The sequence below is a fragment of the Acanthopagrus latus genome, chromosome 2 (assembly GCF_904848185.1).
Source record: "Acanthopagrus latus isolate v.2019 chromosome 2, fAcaLat1.1, whole genome shotgun sequence".
NCBI lineage: Eukaryota > Metazoa > Chordata > Actinopteri > Spariformes > Sparidae > Acanthopagrus > Acanthopagrus latus.
The window spans coordinates 23,571,409-23,597,342 of NC_051040.1; the positions used below are offsets into that span (position 1 = coordinate 23,571,409).

The 25,934-nt window shown below is 40.9% G+C and overlaps 1 protein-coding gene and 1 long non-coding RNA gene across 10 annotated transcripts; one reads left to right on the forward strand and one right to left on the reverse strand.

Moving 5' to 3' along the window:
- Nucleotides 1-1,124: 1,124 nt before the first annotated feature.
- LOC119012190 lies at nucleotides 1,125-10,251 on the reverse strand. 2 transcript variants are annotated; one of them, XR_005072391.1, is made up of 4 exons: nucleotides 8,056-10,251; nucleotides 6,150-7,310; nucleotides 5,765-5,876; nucleotides 1,125-4,217 (listed from the first exon to the last, which is right to left on the reverse strand). It is a non-coding gene; the product is annotated as an uncharacterized LOC119012190 (long non-coding RNA). The 2 variants fall into 2 exon arrangements; XR_005072392.1 differs by lacking the exon at nucleotides 6,150-7,310.
- Nucleotides 10,252-11,066: 815 nt separating this feature from the next.
- Nucleotides 11,067-25,574, forward strand: LOC119012159 (sarcoplasmic reticulum histidine-rich calcium-binding protein-like). 8 transcript variants are annotated; one of them, XM_037085765.1, is made up of 12 exons: nucleotides 11,067-15,605; nucleotides 17,187-17,282; nucleotides 17,542-17,637; nucleotides 17,897-17,992; nucleotides 18,252-18,347; nucleotides 18,607-18,702; nucleotides 18,962-19,057; nucleotides 19,317-19,412; nucleotides 19,671-19,798; nucleotides 20,541-23,326; nucleotides 23,414-24,100; nucleotides 24,699-25,574. In XM_037085765.1, exons 1-10 carry the CDS (start codon nucleotides 15,530-15,532, stop codon nucleotides 20,640-20,642), a joined length of 978 nt encoding a protein of 325 aa, XP_036941660.1. In that variant the 5' UTR covers nucleotides 11,067-15,529; the 3' UTR covers nucleotides 20,643-23,326; nucleotides 23,414-24,100; nucleotides 24,699-25,574. The 8 variants fall into 8 exon arrangements, with proteins under 8 accessions (XP_036941660.1, XP_036941631.1, XP_036941614.1 ...); XM_037085736.1 differs by lacking the exon at nucleotides 11,067-15,605 and having other exon boundaries at nucleotides 15,612-17,282; nucleotides 24,699-25,016; nucleotides 25,300-25,574; XM_037085719.1 differs by lacking the exon at nucleotides 11,067-15,605 and having other exon boundaries at nucleotides 15,612-17,282; nucleotides 23,414-23,753; nucleotides 23,983-24,100.
- Nucleotides 25,575-25,934: the final 360 nt, after the last annotated feature.

The window sequence follows — 25,934 nt, forward strand, 5'->3', positions numbered from 1 at the left end:
CAGATTCTGGTGGGAAAAGAAAGGCAACGTTAATCAAAACAGATCATGTACACATGCTGACAGGAAGTTGTTTCGTCAGAGCTGAATGTGTGGAGTATAAACCCAGAGGTCGACTGCTGGCTTTAATTGTTCAGTAGTGAAGACGCCGCTCTGCTCTCCTCCTGTCTGACTGGTGTGGTGTGAGGATCAGAGGTGATTTGTGCTGCTTCACAGGTTCTTGGAATAATGTGTGAGCAGAGTCAGAAGCTGTGAGCTGTTCTTGGTTATCTGAGCGTCCTCAGTGTAAAGCAGCTTCAGCTGGCTGACTTTCTTGTGCAGTACACGATGCAAACATGCTGCTGGTGGTGATGAAGAGACTGAAGAAGCTGCTCTGCTGGCTGTGAATGTAGATGGAGTCTGATGTCTGACTGAGAAACAGATCAGCAGAGACATCAAGACAAACTTGATACTGGATGGAGATGATGGAGAAGAAGGAAGGAGGGAGAAAATGGCTGCCAGGAAGCGGGAAGGCTTCATTTATTAGTTGAGAGAGGAATGGAAGTGTGCCTGAGTGAGTGTGTGTGTGTGTGTGTGTGTGTGTGTGTGTGTGTGTGTGTGTGTGTGTGTGTGTGTGTGTGTGTGTGTGAAAAACAGAGAGAGAAAATGTCTCTCTCACAGCTTCTACATTTATTATCTCTGTCCCGTCTTCCCAGACGGATGCTGTCAGGCAGTTTAATGATGCCTGTTTTTCCTTCACTGGTTCTGTCAGCGGTCATCATGCTGAGAAACACACTTGTGGTCTCAAACACACATAAATACACAACTACACACACACACACACACACACACACAGACACACACACACACACACACACACACACACACACACACAAATCATTATCAGAAATAACTCTTTGTTTCTAACGACATGTGTTGTGATGACTGCGATCAGTAAACTCCACTGACCTGTCTCACTTTTTCATTCATACAGAGAACAAACATGTTGTGTGTTCTGACATCACTGCACACAAAGATTCCTCAAAGGTGAGAAAGCATCGACACACCACAGGGACAACAACGAGCAGCAGAACCATTTTTACTGAGTTTCCTTTAGCAGTTTTTCTCGACGTCAGCGAGGTAGAAAATATAGAACAGATGGAATTTACAGCCACACTGGAGACGTCTGCACTGGTCACAAGAAACTGTATTTCTACTGAGAAACACTTGAAATGGCCTCAGTGGCTGTAGCACTGGTTCAAGGCAGCACTCTCAGCATCACACACTCACCACCCACTCTCCCAGCAGAGCACCCACTCTTCTTTTACAGCACCCGGCTCTCTTTTCATTGCTCTCATTCTTGAGCAGCCAGTCTTCCAGTGTCGACCGGTGGGACTCCTCCCAGAAACATTTATTCCACTAACTTCACACAAAAATGTGCCTCGCTCTCTGCAGGAGGTTCAGATGGCCAACTTTTCCTCTGCTGATCTGACGTCACAGCCGAACTGAAATACAGGATGTTGATGAGATGAAACAAACGTTGCTGTCACTGCATGTCTTTGAGTTTGAGGACTCATGTGGAGCGATGTCTGACAGAAACCAATGAGAACTTTTTATGAAGCTTTAATAACAGAACTGTCTGTTGCCACTTTAATTAAAACTGGAACACTGAAAGATGTTGACATGACATTTATACTATTATTTTTTCAGGACATGTTCTATCACTAAAGGTTTTAGTGCTGTTCAGTATTTCAGCCTGCAGTCATCAGCACAGCAATGTGTCTGTGATCACAGTACAGTGAGATCAGAGCAGAAGTTCTACTGTATTCAGTGTTTGTCTCCTTCTGATCTCTGGAGCAGAGCTCCCGCTGGGATTAACACTTCATGTTTGACTGCAGGAAAGAACAAAAACACCTCCAGCAGTCTGCTGAGTGAAGGTTTTCCCCGTTCAGATGAAGACTGAAGGTCAGGAGCACATTCTGTCCTCACTAACTCACCAGTGCCATTTTCCTTGGCAACAGTCTTACCACGACCTTCCTGAGGCTCCTTGTCATAAACACAGGAGAGAATACAATTTAGAGCAGACTTCAGAAAATCAGAAAAAAAAGGTTTCTTTAAACTTATTACAGCAGAAGCAATGAACAAAACAATAGTGTCCATCAGTTACAGTAATTCAGTGATGATTGTGATCGGCTGGATATCTGTAGACACGTAAAAAACAAAACAATTAAATGTGTAAAAATACTCTCTTGTGTGTATTTTACATACTAAACACCTGAACTTCACCTCTGTCACTGTTCTATTTGACATGTAGAGCAGATGAGTCATTTAAAATGTCATTTCAGAGGTCTGTTGGTTATATTAGGATTATTAATCATGCCCATTATAAACAGTGTTTGAGAAGAGGATTTAAAACCTCCCCACAGCACCACATCTGACAGATCAAATGTCATTTTAATCAATCAGACACTGTTTGAACTTCTCTTTACCCTCTGCTGTCCTCCTGTAGGCCGACGTGACCAGACATAATGTATTAAACCTTTAAAACAGACTGGGAACATTTCTGCTTGGTTTTAATCAGCAGTGGTGACTGTTTGACAGTGAAGACAACAACTCCCATAAACCCACACAACTTCTGTCCTCTGATTTCATCAAGAGACTCAAAGCAGCAGAACTTATATACTGTGTGATTACATGATTCAATCAGATCATTTCAGCACAAGAAAGAACTAAAGTAGAGATGAGCTGGTGGAAGTCTTTCTATGTGATCACATGTATAGATGGTTTAAAAAAATGGTACAGATGCTGTAGATTGACTGGAAAGTTAGTTTTAGTGGGGAAGAAAAAAAAAAAAAGATGTTGAGAGTGTGATATCGCTGCAGAGAAGTCATTCTTAGGTTGATGCATTTCTAAGTTATTTCAAGTCAGCACCTCTAAGAGAACTGAACATTAAAGAGTTTCTTTTTTTGTTTAAAGATCGACTCCTCTGGTCTTCACACCTGCATGTTTGCCTTGAAGAGGAACTTGAAAGCTCTTCCAGCTGAAGTGTCGTGCACTTCAGTCCAGTGAAGAACAGACTGCTAATTCCAAAGACACCTCCAGAGATTTCACTGGATGTCTGCAAACACTGTCCATGTTCATGTCCTGATGGACGCTCTGTATCAGATCCAGTCTGTTGTATCACTGACAGATGATGTCCACTGATGACATCAACAGTTCAGAAACCACTGAACATGTGAGATGTAGCTCTGTGTCTGCTGACACTTGTCAAAGTAACAACAGTGAGTGTGGGGACATTATATTGTAACACACACTATGATAGAGGGTGGAGGTTACCACAGTTTAACCAAACGCTTCACATTTCTATCACTGACACAGCAGCTGCCTCTCCTGAGGCCATCACACACCATGTAGACACACAGATGGAGCCCTGAGGGTTAAACATGTCTCCCTGACTGTCTCCTTCTCTAGTTTCTCTCTTTCACACTCTGTCTTTCTCAAGTCCACCTCTGAGTAAATGTTCCCTCCAGGTGAGCTGTTCTGCTCACCAGCCACCGTCACACTGACTTATTATCACAGGACATTAAGAGAGACGTTGCACCTGGAGATCAGGGCTCCACTGACTGTTCTCTGATGAGACAGTGATGAAAGGTTGATGTCACTGTACAGATGCTCTCTCCTCCTCTTGGCTCTGGGTCGGGGTCAGGCTCATTTGATAGGGGTCACCCCTTCAGACCAGAACTGTTGAATCTTCATTCTGAGGTGAATTTAAACTGTAACACATCTGTGGACACTTGATGTGGTTTGACAGATGACTGACACGTTTCGTCATGAAGGCTGCAGAAGTGATGCACAGCTGAATTATTTAACCCAGAGTGTTCATTCTGTGGGTTGTCACTTTGTCACCTGTTGGTAAACTGAGTGATTTCCAGCCACTTCACTGGCTGTCAGTCACTGTGACATCCTAATAAGATCTAAATCCTCACAGCTCCGTTTGAAAACCATCCGGCTGCTGTCAGGAAGGAGAGGACAGGAAGTGCCGCCTCGGTCCGATCCATCCGTCTGTCCGATGTGCACCACGCCTGCATCGGCCTGGTTTAATGCTCCTGCCTCAGCTCAGTGTCACTTACTGTCGGGGCAGTGATCTGATTCTTTTCTGATGTGCAGCGTCGCTCCATGGATAGATGTTGGGATGTCTGATTGTGGAGCTGCTCTTCTGTCGTTTCCTCCACTCTGTAGAGCTGGTGGAAGAAAACAACGTGCAGAGTGAGAAGTGACGGAGCTCCAAAACCTGAGGCTTGATTCAGACCACATCAGGTGGTGCAGAGAAACTTCAGCTGGCTTTGTGTAGACAGAGAGGAGGTGATGAACAAAGAGAGAAGTTACACCTTTAACCATTTCCCTGTGTCGTCTGACAGACTTCTGTCTCTCAGCTGAACGCTGAGTCATGCTCTGCTGCCAGGCACCAGTCAGCATTAATAATGAGTGAATATATCCAGAGACTCCCACTTCTCCCCTCTCTTATTAAACACACAGCTCCTGGAGCTTGTGTACGTCATGCAGAGCTCTCCAGTGGCAGTAAAGCTTTGTGGCAGAACAGCTGGATATTATTACTCACTCACAAAGGGAAAACACTGTCAGCTGTTCACTCAGCAGGACCAGGTCTACATTTACATGTGTAAGTCAGGAGGCTAATGTGAGCTCATGTGCTTTCCACTAGAAAATCTAATTAGTGCTTATTATTGTCCTCATGAATTCATTGTCTGTACAAGAAAGAGCTTTAGTGACTGAAGAGCTGCTGCAGGCTCAGCTGCTCCTGGACTGAGTTTGGTTTGGATTCTGAATGCCATTAAATCATTTCTCTGTTGTTTGAGGCTCATGTTACTGTGGCTCTGTGTTCAAGTTAATTTAACAGATGTGTCGGCTTCTTGAAATCATTGTAAAATTATGTAAATTGTTTAAATCAAGAAAACAACATTTGTTCATCCTATGAATAAAAGTGTGTTTTTGTAATTGAGCTGACTCAGTGAACAGTCTAATATTATCACCACATCAGAAAACCCATGAATTAAAGCTCAGCTAGTCTTAAACACAAATCGTCCTGTGAGGATGCGTGTTGTGTATGTTTATTGAGAGTTTAAGCACTGATCTCCATTTCAGACACTTGATCCTTTTTTAAATCCACAGTAAGTTCAGGACTTAAATGTCTTCATGGAATATGGATGCACTGCGTGTTTTCCTCCGGCCTATGTATCCTCCCACACGACCCACAGCCTCTAAAATCCTCCATTATTAATATTGATGTAGCAGAATCTCTCACCAGGTGAGATCATGTCTCATCTATTATGCCAGGTCTCGCTGCTCTCAGCCATGTGGGACTAAACTGTTTCTTATTCAGTCTCAGTCAGTTTCCCATTTTCACTGGAGATGAAAACCCACATAAAAATATTCATCTGAACATCCTCTGCTTTTTAACTTGTGCTGAAGTTATTTGTCTCTCAATCAAGCACCACATTCTTGCAATAATAGCAACTCTCTGCTGTTAGAAACACAAAGTTGTCATCCTCCCTCATTGTTGTGTTGTTTACCAGGACAACAGAACTCAGTGACGGTTAAAGCAGTGAAGATCTGACCTGTACATGAGCTCCTACATGAGCAGGGACAATGTAACCAATCAGTATTAAAGGACTTGTTCTGTGAGACGTGCTGAACAAGTCTGATCCATGGAAGCTCCACCATGGATCAGACTTGGCTCTGACCACAGAGCTGTTCCTGTGTGTGGTCTCACCTGAACAGCTTCATACTAAAAGCTCTAATTCAGACCTCCATCTGAACCGCTTGACTGTGATGGACAGCTGAATGAATAATAACCTGGTATTATAAACAGCTCCGCCTCTCTGCTGGAGTTAAAGAGAGAGAAAATGTTACAGATCTGTCAGCTATCAGTGACCTAACATACAGACATTACAGAACCAGCCTGGATCATCATGTGACAGGACACGTCTTTGTGTTTTAATGAACTTGTTCTGCTTCATAGAGATGATTATATTCTGTGTCATCTTGGTAATAATTCTTTGATGGCGTCACATCAGCAGCTGTCAGGCAGCAAAGAGTTTCTGTCCAAAGTCAATGAAAGGCATCTTCACAATCCTCTTAAGAAGATTAATGCTGACCAGTGATTTATTTTTGATGTGGACTGAAGCTGATTCTGGCTCTGCTCTCTTGGCACAAGACTGGTTTCCTCTTAGATGAGCTGGAACAAGTTGTCTGGCTCAGAGGATGAGTTCTGTCCAACAGCTTTATGTAGCTGCTTGTTGTTCATTGATGACATGGTTGTTAATAGATGTAATATTCACTGAGGTCAGAGACACAGTCACATGCACACAGCTCCCTGGAAGTTGCAGCTTTGCTGTGCATTGACCTCTGGACGGTGTTATGATCTTTCTTATGACTGAAAACAAGAGATGCTCTTCTGGATGCTGAAGGCTGTGCACAGTCAGAGGTGAAATTAAATTCTGTCTGTCTTAGTAAAGGCCACGCTGGGAACAGGGAGCGAGCCAAGAGCAACAATCTGTCCCAGAGGTGAGATACGAGAGTGGAGAGGGCACAATGATAAAGGTTTACAATGACACCCTGGCACTGTGGATGGGACTCTGTGCTGTAGGAGAGAGACTGGCTGAGAGTTGTGTTACAGCTCTCTGACTGACAGACAAAGACCAACGTTGTTGGCATCCTGCCTAGAAGAACACAAAGCTTCAGGCAATGTGACTGTGATTTTGGGCTGTATTCATAAAGTCGAGTCTTCTTGACTTTACAAAACTTCCTGCAGGTTTCTGCCTCTGCTGAGATTCTTCTGTCCCACTGAGACACACACACACACAGCGACATGGACCAGAACACGCTGATGTGTGAGTCAGTGCAGCAGTGTGAGTCTGTCTCCATCAGTTGTAGAGCAGCACACACTGTGTGTGTTCGGGTGATGGAATCACACACCCACTGCTCTTATTAACATGGTGACAGCTCAGCCTGCTGATCTGTGTGAGGAGACTCATGAGGATCAGATGCAGAAGAACACGATTCTAATCATTATTCAGTCCTCTTAGATTTCTGTCAGGGAGAATAAAACAAGGATTTTAAAGTTTCATTCTGCTCATTCTGTTCACACTGAGTGCTGATTCAGGTGAGCTGCTCTGCACAAACTCTTTAAACCCCAAAGGAATAAACTGAAGGTGTCTGTGCTCTCTGACTCTGATGTGGCTTCTGAAACTGCTGAAGTTGTTGTTGTCAATTCAAGATCAGTTGATTTGATCTGACTGTAGAAGAATAAACTCCATCTTAACGAGTCTGTTTTTCATTACATTAGTAAATACCAAGCACTCAACACTAATTGTACCCATCCAGTCTACACACAACAAAATTAAACTCAACACTTTAGCTCTTGTTCCCATTTTTCACAAGTTGCAGTAAAACACAAGACTTCCAAAACAAGTAAAATGGTAGTTAACACTCCTTTTTTTCAAGATACTCCATCCACCTGACAGATGTGGCATATCAAGATGCTGATTAAACAGCAGGATTAGTGAACAGGTGTGTGTTGGACTGGTCACAATAAGAGGCCACTTTAATATGAGCAGTTTAATCACCCAGTATCATTACACAGATGTTGCAGGTTCTGAGGGAGGATGTTGTTGGCAGGCTGACTACACGAATGTCACCAGAGCTGTTGTGTATCTCGACAAACGAGGAGAGCTCACTGATACAGATTTTAACCAGTTTGTGCTCAAACTCTGAGTTCAAGAAAAAGTCTCAGATCTTTAGATGACAAACAGATGTGTTGAGTTTATGTTTTCTTAATTGTATTGTAGGAAAATGTGTTTTATTAGAAGATACTTGACTAAATGCTCGATAGAGGGTGGCTGAAAAATGTGTTGCTAGAATCCACAATTTTGAGTGTTAAACACAATGTCTAGACAAACAAAGTATAAAGCAACAGAAGCATGATAAATATAGTTAATGGAGATTTTACTAACAGATTAAACAGGTTTACATCCTGCAACAGGTGAGCAACGTCAAACTTACCTGAGGATGAGAGAAGCAGCAGGCAGACAGGACACAGTGAGCTGAACAGTAAATTGAAAGAATGTGACGACGTGCTGAAGGAAGAGTTAGGACTGGCAGTCTGACAAGCCAATCAGGTGCAGCTGGGGAGGCGGGTGCTGTAACAGGTGGTCAGGAGGCTGATGGACAGGTGAGACATGACTGATCCTGTCCAACATCACAGACATGAGACAGCAGGAGAGAGCAGCAGGAGCACAAACAAATATGAATCAGCGGTAAACATGTCAGACAGAGGAGACGGTAAAATTCAGGGTAGATTCTGGAGGGTTATCTGGTCGATCAATGTGGGTGAACAGTTTTCCTTTCAGATGAATCGTTAAAAATATCTCTCACCTTCTCTCTCTGCATCGCTCACATTCAGTGGGATAATTACAACAAGCAGAAAGGTGGAAGCAGAAAACCTCCACCGGCCTCCCTCATACCTCGTCATAAATATTTATGAAGACATTTGAATAATGTGATTTTGTAACAACAAAATATCATTTGGAGGGAGGAAGAGTGGAGAGTGGGAAGGTGAAGAATGTCAACAAGCAGAGGAGGAAGAATCTGCCAGAGTCAGAGTTTGGTCTTCTGGGGCTGATGAAGGAGACACAGTCTGGAGGTGAAATTCATTTGAGTTTTCGTGGTGACACACTTTGAAACCTGTTCCCCATCTGATCTGCTCCTGACGGCCTGCTGTGTGTTTACAGCCGCTCTCCACTTCCACTGACTCTGTAGTTTGAAGGTTGTAGACACTAAAACTCTACAACAAGTTCTTTTCCTCCGAATCAGCCTCAGGAAACTAAACAAAACTCTGACACATGAGCTGGTGGTCAGAGGACATGAGAACAGAACAAACATGGTGTGAATGGTAATTATCCACGGTCTGTTCTATTTGTTTGGATAGAACAAAAAGTGAATACATAAATAAAATCATGACATGTTGTACGAGCTGATGTCCTGGTACAGACGGTACAAACAAATTGATTTTCAGAGCCAAGATGACTGTCTTTTTTAAACATGTATCATATGTTCCCCCTGTTGAGAAGTGCTGTTCCTCTGTTTGTATCTGTTGACTGGAACTGGAAAAGGTGCACGACACCGTGAATGTTACTGAGTTAGGACCTCACAAAGAAAAGGTCATTATGTCAGTGACTCACAGTTTATTTTTGCATGTCAACATTAACGCTGTATTTTTTTATAATCATCACTCAGATGTGTGAGTCCTCTGCAGATGATATTAATACTGACAAAATGAACAAACTCAGGATTCATATCAGAAAGATGCCTCTCTGATGGTTCAGACTGTCTCCACTCACATTATTCAGGATATAATGACAGATGTGAGATTCAGTGTGTTCCCTGACAGAATGTCAAATAGATGGTGGAGGAAAAAAAAGTTCTGCTGGTGTCTTTGAAACCGTCACAAGAAGAGGAAGGACAACTTTCATCACCATGACTCATACAGAGAGAGAGAGAGAGAGAGAGAGAGAGAGAGAGAGAGAGAGAGAGAGAGAGAGAGAGAGAAAGGGGAAGTGAAAAGACAACTCTGGACTTTTGTGGAGCTTTAATGGTAACAGATGATCATCAGTCTGAATGATTTCATCTGGTCATTAATGTCTCATTAACATGTGTGACAGGATGTTTCTGTGTGTTGTTGTAAATCCTGTATTTATTGTGTTATGATGAAGTGAGGTTTTGTGGTCTTTCTTCTTCACTGTGCTCATTTATATCCCTCAAAGGTGTCGGGCTGCCATGTTTCCTCCTGTTCTGCGAGCTTGGCACATTCTGTAGAAAAATATGTGTAATTTATGTATTAAAGAGAACCATTTGGATGATAGTGTTATCTTGGGAAAAGCACAGATACTAATTTCAGTGATTAAAATCATTTTGATTACTGGAGCTCCTGGATAATACTCTGATGCAGTCATCCATTAAGCACAGTGAAATTCCCACAGAAACTAAATGTGGTTGTGGCCGTTACACAGAGCGGTTCTGCTTCTGGAACAGAAACATGTTTGTTTGTGATCCATTCAGAGCTTTTAACAACATTTAGCTTGAGTTTTGTTGTACAGGGCGGTCTCAGTCGAGTGGTTTCATTTGATTTTCAGTGGTGGATTGATACAACAGAGAAGTAAATAATTAAGTGTGCCAGTGTTTCTCAGCCACTAAGCTGGTATTCTGTCTGCAAACTCTGTAAGATATATAAGTAGGTGAACTATAGATATCCCAGCAGTGAAAACATGTTCTATGTGTTCTAACACATGCGTGCTGCAGATTCAGAAGCAGTAATCATGACAGTAGAGATGGACAGTTTCAATGTGAAGCTGTCAGTCAAAGCAGCCACATTATGTCTGCTGCTGTGAATCAGATCGAGCACACAGGACGGTGTGAAGATGAAGAGTCACGGCAGCAGGATACAAACACTGGAGAAGGGATACATGTTGGTATTAATAGCACACACACACACACACACACACACACACACACACACACACACACACACACGCACACACGCACACACGCACACACGCACACACACAGACACACACACCAATTTATTTCTGATAGTACCTGAAGACAACACTGGATGCCAGGTTTTCAGAGTCTATTTATTATTAGAACAAAGAATAAATCTTCAACACAAAACCACCTGACAATGCTGAATTATTAATAGGCCTGAATCAAATGATGGTGAGCCTATATGATGAAAACAAGTCATTTATATGAATTGGGTAAACCTGTGTTTAAAGTCTTTTTACATGTATTCAATTCAACTAGATGATAAGACAACATAACATAACATATCACGAGATAAGCATGTTTGATCCTTTACTGGGGAAATACACAAAAAACAAAGAAGGAAAGAAGGAAATACCAGATATATCTAATGAGTGGTTTTGAGACACACACACACACACATATATATATATATATATATATATATATATATATATATATATATATATATATATATATATATATATATATATATATATATATATAAATAAGACATGTCTCTTCTTGCACTCGCTAGAGTACTCCAGTTCATTCAGCTGGTATATTCTGTCTCATAAAACTGCTCTTGTTGTCTCTGATAAACAGATATCATCACCTTGTTCCTCACTTTTCTTTCTCACGTTAACACGACTGTGACTGCGCTCGATGAAAAGTCAGTCTGAAGAGCTGTTGTCCTGTGAACCTGCCCTTGATATACGTAGGCCCGGAATGGAATGTTGCTGTGGAGGTTCTATTTGGCTTTGATTGTTGCTTTGATTTCACACACACACACACACGCACACACACACACACACACGCACACACACACACACACACACACACACACACACACACACACACACACACACACACACACACACACACACACACACACACACACACACACAGAGTTACCTAAACCATGAAATGATCTCCTCTGAACACTGTGACAAATCAAACTGTGTCCATCTGGTGTCTCAGTGCAGCATCGACTGTTGACACGTGTAGGAGGCTGGTGTTGTTGAGTCACAGATGTTACAGAAACAAACAGCTGTGAATTGATGCAGGGTGTCTGTTTGTGTGTGTGTGTGTGTGTGTGTGTGTTCTTGTACTTACCACATACTGAGGACCAGAATGAGTTTTTAACCAACAAAGTGAGGTCATTTTTGGGAAGTGAGGACATTTTGGCCGGTCCTCACTTTGTTTTCACTGAAATCACTTCCTAAGGTTGTAAACATGCTATACTCCGTTTCTCTCAAAAGTCCTCATTTTGGTGCAAGAATCCGTTTTTCCACTCCTGATTTTCACACAGTTTTGCTCTCTGGCTCCCACTACAGGCGATTTTCTGGTACTGCACCCAAATTATTCCACAACTGCAAAGCATGTAGTCCTCTGTTATGTTGTGCTTACAGCTATAATAAATAGTTTTGTACTTGACATTTGCAATTCTTATTGTTTTTTGAAAATAATTAAATGTAGATTAATATATTTATTGAGCTTACTAGGTCCTGAGCACTGAAAGTGCATGGACCCTCTTGAAATTGCTCTGATTATCTTTCCTTCCATCTTTCTTTCTTTCCTTCTTTCCTTCTTTCTTTTCACCTTAAAGTAAGTGGCTTTTGGGAGAGACTAAAGATGCTTGTCAACTCATGAAACTTTGCACAAAATTTGATGATTGGAGAAATGTTCATTTAATATGGATTTAAGGCACAGGCATGGCAAAATGGGTGGATACTGAACCCTAAGAGAGTGAGCTTTACATGAAAATAACTTTGTTGCTAACAAATGACATAACTGGCATTAAGGATTCAGATTTAGATCTGTGGCAAACCAGCTCTCCTCAGCTTCCTCAAGAAGAGATGCTGTTGTACCTTCCCAATGACAGTAAATGTATGACAGGCCCAGAGAGTTCTTCAGTACTGTTCACCCCCTGAAATTTAAAACTGGAGACACTCTCCACTGCTTCACTACTGATTAAAATTGGGTTATGATTTTTCCACTTCCTCCTGAAGTCCAGTATAATCTCCTTTGTCTTCTTGTTGTTCAACATAGATAACTGGTGGAACATCAAATTGTCAGGTTTTGCACCTCATCTCTGTGTGCCATATCATTGTTGTTATGGATCAAGCCTATGATCTTCAAGTCATTTGTAGACCGAGTCCCTCTGTCCCTCACCCATCACAACCTATTCAAAATATTCTGGTGACACACTGCTATACTTGCATTCCTCAGTGACGATAACTCGTTAAGCTATCAAAATTTCCATTGCCCACTTCACACAGTGATGTATGGACAGCTATGTACAGCTGAAAAAAAACAGAGAACTGGTCATTAATACTTCCAACACACACAGCACAGTCCACCACTCCACCCTCAAATCCATCTGCATCAATAATTACTGCTGAGATTGTGGAGAGATTGATTTGAGTGCAGTGGACAAGCAGTAATCCTAACCCCCTAACTCAAACTGGAGCTTAGCCCTAAAACACTGGGCTACAGACCTGGTTCTGACAAATGTTTGTAGAGCTCCTGGAGGGTTTTCAAGACCAGTCTGATCCATGTCCCTAGCCCCTTCAATTCCTAAGTTATGGGCCTTTATGTTTGAAAGGTCAGGAGGTCATCATGCAAAGTGAACCATGAAAACTTTTACCTTCATAACTCCTGAACCACTCAAGTAAGAAGGACACCCAGGGCACTGTTGCGTTCAGTAAAATGATGGCTACGTGTTGTCGTGAAGTGAAAAATATGCCCTCACATTTCTGTGGAATGTGCCATCATAAGAGGTCAAAAGTTGGTCAAAGCTTGAGATTTTGTTGAAGGGCATGGGTGGTGAACTTTGATGTTTCGCAAGCAAAAGAAGGAAGCTGTTATAACTCAGCTGTACATGGTGGAATCTGCCCCAAAACTTACAGGTATGATGAGACTCCCACCCTGAAAACATCTCCATGCCAATATTCAGTTATCATGTATTTACCTCTCCTTGTTTCAGATTCCCCCTTCCCTGCTTGTGTGGTTTTGTCCTCCTCCCTGATTGTCTTCCCCCACCCTGATTACTTTCACCTTATTACCTCGTGTGTATGTTTAGTCCCTGTGTTTCCCGTGTCTGTTGCCAGTTTGTCTTTTGTCCATGCACCGAACTTTGCTGCCAGTCAACGCTGTTACCTTGCCTACTCTCTGTCAGTTTTGCTTTGGAGTCTGCACCATCAAGTATCCCAGCCGCAATGCATTCTCATAAATGAAATGAACAGTGTGTGAATATTTGAATGATTTCTAAAATCAGCTAAAGGATGAAATGACGTGACCTAACAAATTGGGAAAGAAAGCCCATCTCAAACTGAGGATTTTAGTTAAATAACCCACTGTAATGAAGGAAGCTCTGTCAATCTAGTCAATTTGGTATAAAAAATGAATGAATTACATCATCGATGAATACTTGATCTGAAATAATGTGATTTATACCATATAGGGCTAAAGGATGAAACAACGTGATGTCGTGACCAGTATGCTTGAATGCAGGTTACACAAAACAATTACTACTAAGGAAATAAGGACCTTATAATCAGCTATTTGTTATGTAACAATCTGATCAATTTTAAAATCAATCTGGAACAATTCATTATGTAAGGGGTCATTAACAGCTGTTTAACATATATGGCGTTAGCAGCAAGTGTGTGTCGCAGGATGACTTCCTTTTGCAGTGTTTCATACAGTTGAGTCCTGGCATTTATCAAATGTAAAGTCTTTTTAAAAACAACGCACTGTCAGTGGCAACTCTGCAACAAGCAAACAGCAGGTGACTTTGACATCATGCCCTGCTCTCACCATATATGAAGTGTTACACAATGTCATCAGACAAAGCATAGTTACTTGCACGAGTTTGACAGCGGGTTTATTTGCCAACTGCCAGAATACCATGACGTACATTAACTGTTATCTAGTGTGCAACAGCAGAGTCTGTGCTTGTGTTCACAGCAAGTTAGCTAATTGAAATTAACCAGAAGATCCGGATGTTATTCTCCAGTGTCTTTTCCCCCACTCCACTCCAGCAGACCCAACAGAGAGTAGAGACAGACAGTTGGGGAGCTGTGGAGGACAAAGCTTTGGTAGAGGAGTCTCCCCCTCCTGAAGCTTCTCTCTGCAGCTCCCCGACTGTCAGCTCTGTCTGTGCTGGCATCTGTCTCTCTGCTCCACTCAGCAAAGTAATAGGCTGTACTACTCTGTGATAAAAGTAACCACACAGCAAGCTTTGTTATTTGTTCAATATTTGCAGGAAAAATTATCCAAAAAGCACTGACACCACTAAAATGCTGATGAGTACTCCTGGTTAGCATTGGCTTGGTGAAACTGCGACGCTCCTTATTATTCAGAACCTTAATATTCATCCTTAATATAATTTAAATGAGTGAGTTATAAAATAATTTGTGTTCTAGAGACCAAAAACATTTTTTGTGCTAGGCTGTAAATATATTTATTTCTACTGTGAAGTTGGGCATTTTAACATGGGGGTCTATGGAAATTGAATTGCTATTGGATGCTGCTTGATTAGAGCAAGATTTTTTCCTGTTTTGCTCAGCTTTGGTGAAATGAAAAAAGCCCAATATTATTGATACTGTTATCTAAAAAATAAAATAAAATAAAGTTAAAAAAGTAATTCTTCTGAGATAAATATTTGGGTCTATTTTGTACAATCTGGGCAACTTTATCTGGTTTTGGGAAAATGTGATTACATTTTATATTTATTCAAAGCCAGAGAAAAATCTAAATCCTTCTCAAGCTTTCAGGCAACTCTCTTTTACTGAGCAAGAGAAAAGGGCATGCTCTGCTCATGCTTCTCCTACCCCTCCCCCCACTTCTGGAATGTGCAAATTAAGATTCAGCCAATCAGAGCTCTCCATGAGCCCAAGTGGCAAGGTGAAACTTCGGTCAGCAGCAAGACTATTCTGTCCACCTGCACCTCATGGAGACAGCCAAACGGAGGATAAAAACTAAGGAGTCATCACCAAAAATGCAAACTGAATTATGCAGTAATCGAGGTAAGCCTTTTTTTTTTCTTCTGTCTGGCTGTTTGCAAGTGGTGTGTTTGAGATGAAAGTGAGATTGTGGTTAACGAGTATAACTGCGTGGTTCAGCGGTGAGTGAAGAGAGCATGCTAGCCAGATGGTACATTAGCATAGCTGATGCGAAGCTAAGCACAAGGCTAACAGGAACTGTGAGGAAGCTACTACGTTAAGCAGTGTTAGCACAGCCAGACACAGGTCAGTTCGACACAGGTCAGTCTTCATAAAATCTGACAACTGCACTGTGGTAAAACTGATGTGCACATGAAGGCAACATGAAGCTCCAGGGCTTATGTGAACTGTGAAACTCAAACACAGACAGCATAGGAGAGATTGAAATAGGAGCTTATAAATGACACCAAAACAGTTTTTATTCTCTACACTGTGGCGTTATTCTACAGATTTTCTCACATATAGTGCTTGGTTGGTGTTAATTTTGGACCGTGCAGGCTTTGTCCCCTGACTGGTTCTTCTGCTTGGGCTTCATATGAACCAACAGTTAAATAATGTTGTCAGATAGTGTTATGTCATATGTTAGATTCCACTAATAAAATGCTTTTCTTTTTATGAATGGTAGGGGAAACAGTGCTTTTTAATGAATCATACTTCGTCTTTACGCTATATTATTTTCAAGTCTTATCAAAGGCTGTTTTACTTGAAAATGTAACAGTACTGGCGTATTTACTGAAATCCATTTGCTCTGTGTTAATTTTTTCAAACATAAAATTTGGGTGCACCTCCTGGAGGAGCTAAATATGTTCTGTCCCAGGCTGCAGTCTCAGCAGGGACTCACTCAATCATCACACAAAGGCTGGAAAGTTGCTGTTGTATTTTATATAATTTGTTCACATGTTGCTGGTCCCATGCTGTGCGCACGGAAGGTGTGTGTGCGAGTTACTGTGGTTACTGCATCCTGTCACTCTGACACCTTCTCCTGATTTAGTGACACGCTTTTAGTACAGTAGCTCAGCTTGAGCATTCATGACTCTCTCTTAGCAAATTTCAGGCTAATTCAGCAGTTTTTATTGTTTAATTCTGATGTTACTCTGTTACTCAGTTACTGTTCAGCTTAGCAGTTTGCCAAGTGATTTGATAGCTTGTAGAGGATTATAGTGTTAATTACTTATTACTTGTAATCAGACCACAGATTGGGCAAATAATGACATGCAGCTGCATTACAGGCAAAAGAAGAATCACATCTAGGTTATTCTCAATACATACAGTACCTTCAGTAATGCAGACTACTGTGATACAGAAGTATCAAAAAAATTTCTCCAATCAGAAGTATTTCGCATGGCATCCTATAACCTAGGTCTCCACTGCTATTCTTCATGTTAAGTGGGCAAGAAAAAGTAGTCATTCAAAATCATAAGTGCAAGTGGACTAATAGCAGATGTCTCTATACTCATATCTGTTTTACTTATTGCCAGAGAGTCACTAAATATATTGCTGAAATGTTTGATGCTTATGATGGTGTTGTAACCAGCTCACAATGGATCAAATCATGTGCTCAAACTGATTGTATATGTCGCTGTACTAATATCTGCTGTCTTACAGATGGAGATCTGCCAGATCTGATCCTTATAAGTTCTCCTGTTGAGCACCAACAGGAAGCTGTAACTACACGAAGACATGAGGGTGATGATGATGAGGGTAAGTGATGGCTTTGTGAACACTAGACAGAAAAAGCACATTACACCAGTTTTCAGGTCTTTACTCTGACTTCCAGTCAGATTTGCTATCAAATTCAATGTTTAAGTTATAGCCCAGTTGTCACTAAATGGTCTGGACCCTAAATATATTGCTGACATGTTTAATGCTTACGATGTTGTTGTAACCAGCTCACAATGGATCAAATTATGTGCTCAAACTTATTGTATATGTCGCTGTACTAATATCTGCTGTCTTACAGATGGAGATCTGCCAGATCTGATCCTTATAAGTTCTCCTGTTGAGCACCAACAGGAAGCTGTAACTACACGAAGACATGAGGGTGATGATGATGAGGGTAAGTGATGGCTTTGTGAACACTAGACAGAAAAAGCACATTACACCAGTTTTCAGGTCTTTACTCTGACTTCTAGTCAGATTTGCTATCAAATTCAATGTTTAAGTTATAGCCCAGTTGTCACTAAATGGTCTGGACCCTAAATATATTGCTGACATGTTTAATGCTTACGATGTTGTTGTAACCAGCTCACAATGGATCAAATTATGTGCTCAAACTTATTGTATATGTCGCTGTACTAATATCTGCTGTCTTACAGATGGAGATCTGCCAGATCTGATCCTTATAAGTTCTCCTGTTGAGCACCAACAGGAAGCTGTAACTACACGAAGACATGAGGGTGATGATGATGAGGGTAAGTGATGGCTTTGTGAACACTAGACAGAAAAAGCACATTACACCAGTTTTCAGGTCTTTACTCTGACTTCTAGTCAGATTTGCTATCAAATTCAATGTTTAAGTTATAGCCCAGTTGTCACTAAATGGTCTGGACCCTAAATATATTGCTGACATGTTTAATGCTTACGATGTTGTTGTAACCAGCTCACAATGGATCAAATTATGTGCTCAAACTTATTGTATATGTCGCTGTACTAATATCTGCTGTCTTACAGATGGAGATCTGCCAGATCTGATCCTTATAAGTTCTCCTGTTGAGCACCAACAGGAAGCTGTAACTACACGAAGACATGAGGGTGATGATGATGAGGGTAAGTGATGGCTTTGTGAACACTAGACAGAAAAAGCACATTACACCAGTTTTCAGGTCTTTACACTGACTTCCAGTCAGATTTGCTATTAAATTCAATGTTTAAGTTATAGCCCAGTTGTCACTAAATGGTCTGGACCCTAAATATATTGCTGACGTGTTTAATGCTTACGATGTTGTTGTAACCAGCTCACAATGGATCAAATTATGTGCTCAAACTTATTGTATATGTCGCTGTACTAATATCTGCTGTCTTACAGATGGAGATCTGCCAGATCTGATCCTTATAAGTTCTCCTGTTGAGCACCAACAGGAAGCTGTAACTACACGAAGACATGAGGGTGATGATGATGAGGGTAAGTGATGGCTTTGTGAACACTAGACAGAAAAAGCACATTACACCAGTTTTCAGGTCTTTACTCTGACTTCCAGTCAGATTTGCTATCAAATTCAATGTTTAAGTTATAGCCCAGTTGTCACTAAATGGTCTGGACCCTAAATATATTGCTGACATGTTTAATGCTTACGATGTTGTTGTAACCAGCTCACAATGGATCAAATTATGTGCTCAAACTTATTGTATATGTCGCTGTACTAATATCTGCTGTCTTACAGATGGAGATCTGCCAGATCTGATCCTTATAAGTTCTCCTGTTGAGCACCAACAGGAAGCTGTAACTACACGAAGACATGAGGGTGATGATGATGAGGGTAAGTGATGGCTTTGTGAACACTAGACAGAAAAAGCACATTACACCAGTTTTCAGGTCTTTACTCTGACTTCCAGTCAGATTTGCTATCAAATTCAATGTTTAAGTTATAGCCCAGTTGTCACTAAATGGTCTGGACCCTAAATATATTGCTGACATGTTTAATGCTTACGATGTTGTTGTAACCAGCTCACAATGGATCAAATCATGTGCTCAAACTTATTGTATATGTCGCTGTACTAATATCTGCTGTCTTACAGATGGAGATCTGCCAGATCTGATCCTTATAAGTTCTCCTGTTGAGCACCAACAGGAAGCTGTAACTACACGAAGACATGAGGGTGATGATGATGAGGGTAAGTGATGGCTTTGTGAACACTAGACAGAAAAAGCACATTACACCAGTTTTCAGGTCTTTACTCTGACTTCCAGTCAGATTTGCTATCAAATTCAATGTTTAAGTTATAGCCCAGTTGTCACTAAATGGTCTGGACCCTAAATATATTGCTGACATGTTTAATGCTTACGATGTTGTTGTAACCAGCTCACAATGGATCAAATCATGTGCTCAGACTGATTGTAGATGTCTCACACTAACGTGTGCTGTCTTACAGATGGAGATCTGCCAGGTCCAACCCCTACAAGAACTCCTGTTGTGTACCGATGGGAAGCTGTAACTACACGAGGACATGATGATGATGACGATGAGAGTGATGATGATGAGGTGCTGCTGTTAAAACTGGTAATTCTCTAAAAGCAAGAATTTTCTTTTGAGAACAACCTCAAAATTTGAAGAGATGAAGACGTGGTAATGATAATATCAACCATGATAAGAGATTAGTTAAAGATTGAATGTCACAATTATTACATGAAAGTTAGACATTTTAGGTATAATCTAAAGTTATGATAAAAGTGAGAGGAGATCAGACTTTTATATTCATGAATTAAAAACATAAATTGGCTTAATATATTTTACTGGTTGTCTTTCCATGTATCCACTCTGGTTTTAAAACAAAGCTTTTAACAAACAGAGGAGATATTCCCACTCTTGATAGCTGCATTATTACTTATGTACTTCACTGTATGAATCAACTACCTCCTATGAGCTTTGTTGAAATCTCTGCTGAAATTTTGTAGCCCTTTAATTTTGACATAATTACACTTATAAATAATGCATATGTCTCAGTAACCCATGTACAGTAAGAATTCTGTTCTTGATCCACTAATGGAGATGAGGAGGTAGGGATCAAACAGTGACTATTTCTCCAACTTATTTAGAGAAGATACATGTTGGATTGATCACAGAGGCTTTTTATTACCTGAGCTCAGCTATTAGCTTTGATTTCTTTAAAATAGGCCTTCTGGTTTATTTTGCTTTGCTTTGCAAATTAGCACTTACATATGTTGTGTGACTTTGTTTTAATGAAGGATGATTTTAAAATGGTAAACATATCCAACAGTTAACTCTGTGTTCCCATTTCTAGGTGCTTCAAACGTGCACAGAAAGAGACCCTGTTCTGCTGAGGAGAGAACTGCTGTCAAGCGGCATAGTTTGTAGCTCTCAGGAAAGTACCAGCAAAAGATGACTGCCTGCTCTGCACTGGTAAAGAGTCTCCTGTATTTAACACCAGAATATGGGTAGACATTAAATACTTTGTCTATAATGAGATAGTTAAGTGGCATTCTAAAAGGAGTCTATGATTCATAAAGTTACCTAGTGTTAAGGGATATGATGCAGATCTGTTCACTAAGAACCACGCTGCTGGCTACAAGTTGCCAATGTTGAAATGTTGTATGGAGTTGGCAGACAAACAATTTATGTTTATGTTATTTATAAGCTTTTCTTTGCAATGTTTTGCAATAAAATGCACATTTATGTGGGGCCTTGCTGATTTGTCCATTTTTTTTCATGAATATTCAGCAATCAAATATCAAAAATAAACCCAATTTAAAAATTTGCTTAATGACAGTAAATTTATAATGAACGAAATTGGCTATTGAGGATTATATGTTCTAAAATTAAGCATTTCATAACTTCATAAGGTAAAAACAGAGTATTATACCATGGAATTATGCCAAATCTGTCCTCAGTAGGCCTAGAGTAAGCATATCTCAGTTAATAATCCCAGTGAAATACTGTAAAACAATAATCTCACAAACTAAGTTTCTGGTCCCCACTTTGGTGGTTAAAATCTTTTTTCTGAAACTTTGTCTTTCGCAAAATCTAAGCTGGTGTATAGGTTAAGGGTGCCCTCTACTGTCAAGAAATGCTATTTTTATGTTGGTCTGTAGAGTGGAAGTGCCGGTCCTCGCTTTGTGAGTCTTTTTCATCGGACCTCACTATGCAGCAAGTACAAGAATGTGTGTGTGTGTGTGTGTGTGTGTGTGTGTGTGCGTGTGTGTGTATGTGTGTGTGTGTTATTTTTCCATCTTCTCCACTACTGAACTCTGTGTCTGGTAGTCGACCTCTGGCAGTCATGTGACTAATAACTGTCCTGTATAAAACATGACGCTGCTTTGCTGTGAACAGACATCCAGCAGCTGTGATCTGTATTCACAGAGGAGGAGGAGGAGGAAGGCAGAGATGATTGATAGACAGTTAGAGGAGAATAGTTGTATTTTCACTGGTCTTTGCTTTCAGTGTTTCACCGTCTGCAACAACAACAACAGAAGAAGAAAACCAGCCACTAATGTGACGCTTCATTCATTTAAAAACTGCACTCAGGAACTGGATGCTGTTACATTACAAACACCGTCAGACTGTAATATGAAAATGCATATCCAGGAGAAATGAAATGGCTTCAAGCCATTCATTATTCAGCAGCAGATCATTAAAATGTACAAAGGTGCTCTTTGTACATTGTAATGATCTGCTGCCAGCCCACATGTATCAGTATTTACTGAACTGTGGTCCAGCTAATATCAGGGAAGATGTAGACGCTCCTGGCAGAGATGGATTTTAATAACCTTCTTCTAGCTTATAAGTAACATCAGCATTAAAATCTGAGTTTTACATGACATCATTCACATCGAATAGTTTGGCTTATTAACCTTAAACTGTTTGTGTGCTGAGCCGTCAGACCCGTAAATAAAAAGATAAATAAATGAGTGCAGGTTTGTTCCAGTATTTGATGAGTCAGCTCCAGAGGTGAGATCTTCTGGGAGTGAACACTTTCTCATCGTGACCTTTTGACACTGTTACTTATTTATGACTCACTCAAAACTCTGCTTGTGTTGTTATGAATTTATACAATGAAATTAGAGAAATTATATTAGACACTGGCTCATTTTCATGTTCAGGATCTTTCACTTTTTACTGCACTTGATGAACATTAATATCTGCAGCATCAGGCTGTAATGAGGAGTTCATAGAAGCATTGGAGAGACAAAGACTAAACATGGAGATGAAGAATTGAATCACAGCTAAAGATAAAGGCATCAGCTCCATCAACCAGGACCAGAGTCGGTCCAGCAGGCCTCAGTGTGTCTCCTGGTTAAATGGCCACACGGCGCTGTGACACACACTCAGCCTTTAGTCCAGTCTCTGTGGAGGACAGTAAGCTATCAGCTGACATCTCAACAGAGCCAACACAGGAAGCTGATAACAGACCTGGCTGATGGAGAGGACTGATGATGGAGGAGGAGAGATGACTGTGGAGAAAATGGTCAAATCCAGCTGTCTGCCAGCGGAGAAGAAGACCAGCTGCTGATCGTCTGAAAAGCGAGTGAAAGGGTGGAGTGTCACACAATAGATGTCTTAGTCAGCCTGCTTCATCCGCTGGTGCTGCCTGTCATCTCAGATGGATGCTGTCACAGAGTGTGTCTTTGTGTGTACAGTATATGTGTGAACACTGTCACAGAATGGAACAGTCAAACATGTGACTGTTGTATTTGTTCTCTTGTTCGTGTTGTTTGTTGCAGTCCAACATAAACTGATGATCCCAGTGAGAGCTGCTGTTTAAACGCTGGGTTGTCTCCGTCCTCTGTCACTGTTTCAGCCACTGAACTCTGATCAGATATTCTTTATGCGATGGCCACAGATGAGCGACGAGATAATTGCTTCCCTGATGGAACCAGGGGATTGTGGGTAATCAGATAAGTATTCTAATCAAAAGGTTTTAAAGGCTGACCACCTAATTACACGCTGGGTTACGACTCCATTATTGTCTATTAACTTCTATCAGATTGTGTACTGAATAACAAGCTGGTGGTGAACAGTGAGGATGAATACAGAGGCTTTAGTTTCAGTCGGGCACCAACACTCAGCAGTGTGAGTAGAACAGAGAGCAGCACTTTGTTTCACTGTACAGCAGGTCGGTTGTTGTTGAGTCATACAGTGGTTTGTGTTTGTGATCAGAGGCTGATGATGGAGACGAGATCTGCTGCCGTGTCCTCAAACAAGACACATTATGAGGACATGGATCACATCAGAAAGAGTCTGTGTTGGGAATACAGTATAGATTTAACATAAAGAGCACCGATCTCTTTTCTTCAGTGTGTGTGAGCTGCTGGAACATCGTGTCACACTCCGTCTCTCTGTGGAATAAGAACCAGCAGGTGACACAGACCATCAGCTCCACTACATGAGTGTAGAAACCAGAGGAGCTCCGTCAGTGGAGCTGAGCTGAGCCTCATGTGGTCGTTCAGTCCAGACTGGACTCGGTGCTCGTGTCCTCCGCTGGACTCTTGGCAGTCAGGTTGGTCTCAGTAGCAGATAACAGCTGGCAGGGTCACAGTAGCTGTCTGTTTGTGTCTGTAGCTGCACTTTGTTTCCATCACACTTAAAGCCGTTTGACCCTTTTGACTTCCTCTTTACTTTTCTCAGTGTGACTCTTCTGACTCACTGTCGTCAAACTCCTTCATGAACTTTTCTTGGTTAAACACTCATGTGATCTTCATTCAAAGGCTGAATTTATTTCCATCCAGGCTTTTCAATGACATTTGATAGATGTCAGTAAGTCTTCATCCTGTATGTTTATATGTTGATCAGTCTGATCGTGTTTCTGCTCCAAGAGGCCCTTGAATCTTCCAAAGTGTCATTCAGGTGTGAGAAAGATCTGAGACTTTGTTCTCATCATTTTGTTTTTGACATTAGTTTACAGTGTGACCAGCAACATGCTGTTAGTTCATGCTGAGAAAACAGTTTCAACAAAACACTGATGCTATTAACTATGTGCAAAAATGTCGTCATTTTGCTGATTTGACACATAAATATTAGATCAAAGAGAGAAATTTCACCAGTTTCAACAGGAAGTGAATGTTTATCTCAGCGTGTGCAAAAATAGTTTAAAAACGTGTTGGACTCATTTTACACATGTGCACAAACATGAATACGACATCCTCCTGTCTCTCATACACACCATCGTATTTGACATTACTGTGTCATGTATAATAACATTTCAGAGATTGAGTTTATTAGTTTAATATATTCTGTCCATGAGGAAGAGAGTGTACAACACCACATCTTCAGCTTCAGTGTCATTTTAATGATCCAGCCACAGTGTGAACCTCCACTCGTTAACCTCTCCTGCCCTCATTTTATCTCTCATGTTTCACTGAAGATAAAAAAAACAAAGATGAAATGTTTTCTACAACATGAAATCATCTTGATTTTGTCCACCTTTATCTTCCCATGTCTACAGTAACTACTTCTTGACTAAGCTGCTCTCAGTCAGCAGTTCTCCTCAGATCAACATCACAGTATCTGAACACAACTGTGTGAAACATCAAGGACCAGTGAACATCTGACTCGTTCTGCAGCTCGTTTCCTTTGTACCAGACTGTGAAGCTGCAGCGCTCTAACTGAGACAAAAGGCCTGATGGGAAACATCTTCACCAGATATTCATTTAGAGTCTTCTTCACTTTCTTCAGACATCGTTCAACACGGTTCACCAAAATGCAGTGTACCAATACTGAGAGGGTTGGATCTGTGAAACAGAATATACAGAGTGATATCAGAGTGAGGAGGTGGATCCTTCTGGGAAACACTTTGTTCAAAATGCATTAAGAGAAAACTGCTGATCCTCTTAAACCAAGATTCATTTATAATGAGTAGGAACAGAAGAAGGAACAGGAAGTTGTTGACAGATTTAAACTTCACTGACAGAAAATCAGGAGTTGAACTTAAACGTACATCAACTTCTAATATTCTGTTTGTGTCACTCTGAACCTGCTTTACATCATTAATATATTTATCTCACTTCATCCTCTGCATTTCTTTTTGATTCTTTTCTGAAACCGAGATGGAAAAAAACAAACACATTATTCCACCTGTCAGCCTGTTTCCTCCTCTCCGGCCGTGGTTTCCCTCCGGTCACCATCACAGCTGCTTCCTGACGTAGTTCGATGATAATGAGACATAAACGTGGATTAAACAGCTCTCAGCATGTACAGTATACATCCCAACGCTCCAGCCTCTGGAATACAAAATAGGATGTTTGTGTCTCTGGTCTGTGATTCGTCTCGCTCTGTTGTGTTGTTTCTGTTATATTAATACAATGTTTTACTTTGTGCAGTCGACTGAGTGTCTTTATGACTAATATGCTTCGTTACACAACACAGCTTTAGCACGTGAGACAAACCTCTCCAGTCACTGTAAGAGCTGTTTGGCTCAATCTTTGTGTATTACATTCTCACAAAGAGAATCAACTTAAGCAGGATTAGAGTTCATGTTCTGTAATTATAAGTCATGAAGTATCAGAAGCTTCTGCTAATGTTCTCTCTCTGGTCTCCGTTAGAAAATCTAATTAGAGCTCAATCTTTGCCTCTTGAAATGATTGTCCTCATCAGAATGAGCTGATGTGATTAAAGTGTGGGGAGCTCAGTCGGGTCTGGACCAGGTTTGTTTTGGTTTCCTGAGTCTCATGATGTCACTGTC

Bases quoted from the DNA above. Each gene is read 5' to 3' on its own strand.
- LOC119012159 (XM_037085704.1), top strand. From the start codon at position 16,961: ATGTTAAGTGGGCAAGAAAAAGTAGTCATTCAAAATCATAAGTGCAAG. The intron at 17,283-17,541 runs GTAAGTGATGGC...GCTGTCTTACAG, and splicing joins TGAGGGTGATGATGATGAGG to ATGGAGATCTGCCAGATCTG. The intron at 19,799-20,540 runs GTAATTCTCTAA...TCCCATTTCTAG, and splicing joins AGGTGCTGCTGTTAAAACTG to GTGCTTCAAACGTGCACAGA.